The 2,875-nt window shown below is 56.6% G+C and overlaps 1 protein-coding gene across 1 annotated transcript in view; it reads right to left on the reverse strand.

Annotated features, from left to right (window-relative positions):
• Window positions 1-610: 610 nt before the first annotated feature.
• Window positions 611-2,875, reverse strand: part of LOC103073244 (fibroblast growth factor 11-like) — a 4,840-nt gene continuing 2,575 nt past the window's right edge. Inside the window, 4 exon segments of the mRNA XM_082931259.1 lie at window positions 611-877; window positions 1,500-1,603; window positions 1,806-1,896; window positions 1,898-1,920. Coding sequence (XP_082787385.1) covers window positions 611-877; window positions 1,500-1,603; window positions 1,806-1,896; window positions 1,898-1,920 — 485 coding nt within the window.

A 2,875-nucleotide genomic window follows, 5' to 3' on the forward strand; every position in this document is an offset into this window, starting at 1 on the left:
AGAATGTGAGCAGATAGGACATGTGTCATAGCTTAGCAGAAGCTTTAAAAGCATTGCAAGTTTATTTTTCCTGGATCCTCTGCCAGGAGAATGACGTATCCTAAACAAGAGCTGTTCCTTTAGCCTGAGCCCAGGCGTGGGAAGACGTGGGTCAAGGAGCTGACCCACAGGTTGGAGCAGAGATGCAACTGACCTGCAGACTTGAGAGCAAAAAGGAACGTTTCTTGTTATAAGCCACCGATTTAGGGGATGAGGTGGGGGGGTTGTTATGGTAGCGAAAGCTGACCAATATGGAAACTAGTACCTAGCAGTGGGGTGCTGTGCTACCCAAAGAATAAAATGTGTGGTTTTGGCTTTGGGGCTGAGTGGCAGGCACGGAAGTAACAACTATAGGGGGCTGGAAAACCAGCAAGCTATGTAATGTAATAGTTAAACATTTGGAAAAACTGTCACATGTGATCATTTGGAAGGGCTCCCTTCCCCTACACTCCTCCTCTGGGAACCCACAGAAGGAGAGCTTCCCAAACCTCCAAAGGCCAAAGCCTTCCTGGCTTGACCTGTCATAGCATGTGTCCTCTTAAAACACTTATAGCCCCTTAGCTGTGTGTCACTAAATGTCCATGTCAAGGTCAATACCGTCCCATGTGGTCCACCTCTTCCCTGGGGCTCCATACTCACCCCCCAGGAGCTTGGGCACAAAGTGTGCGGCTGCCTTGGTCTTCTTGACTCGGTTTCCCTTCATGACTCGGCCCTCCTTGTCCAGGCCCCGGTACCAGGCCCGGCCAGAAAGACCCTGGCGATAGAGAGCAGAGGCATACAGGACATAGTAATTCTCAAAGACGCACTCCTTAAAGCGACACTCAGCTGTGAACTGTGGCTGAGGAGACAAAGACCCAGAAAGGCACACACAGACACAAAGACAAAAAGACACATCACTGAACAGAAGGGAGCCCTGGGAAGAACAAGGCAGGATATAATCCATACGTTTGAGACTGGGAGAGCCAACTTCTGAGTCCACGCAGGAACTGGGAGAAAGGGAGGATGAGGAAGAGTCTGGTGGCCCCCCGAGGGCCGGGAACTAGACTTCTGGGGGCCTGGAATAAGAAGAAAACTTCTCTCCACTCTACTCCCAACCCCTCACCATCCAGGGCACCTGGAGGGAATTTCTGCTTGGAGGAGTTCCTGAATCCTTCCCCAGCATCCTGAATGACTCTGGGGAAGTGAGTCATAATGAGGTCTAGAGGAGGTTGGAGAAGACACAGGGGTCCTAAAAGGTTGAAAGAGTTGGACATTCAAAGAGCCTGGGGGTATTTAGGAGGCTATTCGAGGAGGATGGATTGGAGGGACGCTAGAGGAGGTGCTTGGGAGCGGGCAGTGAGGACAGGGTGTTGGCAAGAGCTGGAGGGAGAGGAAGCCCTGAGCTGCAAAATATCTGTAGTTGGGAAGGCTGTAGCTAGGGGAGTCCCCTGACTCCAGGCCACTCTGCCCCCTTGTCTCACCGAGCTGTAGAGCAGCCCCTCAGCGCTCATGGCCATGTAGTGACCCAGCCTGGCACTCTGGATGGTGACTGCACGGAGCCCCACAGGGATCAGGTTGGAGTGGGCTGGGGGTGGAGAGAAGGGGTATCAGTCCCCCAAGCCTCCAATCCCCATCTGAGCCCCCCCCTCAATTCTGGTCCCAGTTCTACTTCTTCCTTTGCGGGGTCAAAGAGCCAGACTGAAAACAACAGAACCTGAAGCCACAATAGGACTGACATCTATGCCGGCGCTCCCTCTTCCCACCCAGCAGCTGGACTCCCCTCTCACCGAAAGAGCTGGTGTCCTCTGGGGTGCCCTGGATGCTCCCGTTGGGATTCGCCTAGAGGTAGAAACCCTGGCGGCAGAACAGTTTGGTGACGGACGATGCCTTTGAGCTGAGGCTCTGGAGAGAGAGACATTCCTCTTGGAACATGACATCTCTGTTCCCAGAAACATTGCTACACTTGGCGGGATCAGGAGAGAAAGAAAGGAGGATGGAGGGAAGGAAGAGGGTCCCAGGGCCCCAGCTCCCTGACCCTCTAAGCAAGCTCTCTCCCCCCTCTCTTTGACCCCAGAGGAAGCTGGGGTGTGGGTCCCTTCTGCTTCCTCTAACCAGCTTTCAGTTTAATTGACTGAAATTTATTTAAAGGCTTAATTCCTACTCTACAGCGCAACCAGAATGGGGGGAGGGGAGAAGGAAGAGGAAGGGGAGAGATACATGGAAACGCAGAGGACAAAGGGAGACAGGCAGAGCTGCTGAAGGGGCGGTGGGTTTGCGAATGTGGGGGGCATTAAGGTGACCCCAGGGTAGGGGCGCCCCCTCAGGAGTGGGGGTGGGACTGGGCCTGACGCTGACTCAGCACCTGCTGCTGCAGCTGCCGCTTGCGTCGCGCGGGCCTCGCCTTGGCCCAGCGCCGGCCTGTCTGACACTGACCCATCTGTCTGTCTGTCTGTCTGTCAGTCTGCTGGCTCGCGGGGGCCCAGCCCTCCCTGAGGCTCAGCCTCTCCCCTTCACCCAGTAACCCGCCTGGGATGGGGGATATTCGGTACCAAAGCAAGGACATGGGGGAGGGGGCCAGGGAGCTGGTGAGGCAGGCTGACTCACGTGGGGGCTGGATCCCACTCAGAGGGTGGGCTGCGGACCGTACCACTGCGGAGGGCCGGCGGCGGGGGGAGGAGGACGCCAGCGGGGGGGTGGGGGTCCTCCCCCTAAGGGAGCTGAGAGCGGACGGGAGCGAGGCCAGAGGGACTTCCCGCCTGTCGCACCGGGACGGGGACCACAGGCTAACCCTCACAACTCTCCTCGCCTGGCGCTTGCGGCCGAGTTCCCGGTACCCCCTCGTAGATGGTACGACCCC

The sequence above is a fragment of the Lipotes vexillifer genome, unplaced genomic scaffold (genome assembly GCF_000442215.2).
Source record: "Lipotes vexillifer unplaced genomic scaffold, Lipotes_vexillifer_v1.1 scaffold1493, whole genome shotgun sequence".
NCBI lineage: Eukaryota > Metazoa > Chordata > Mammalia > Artiodactyla > Lipotidae > Lipotes > Lipotes vexillifer.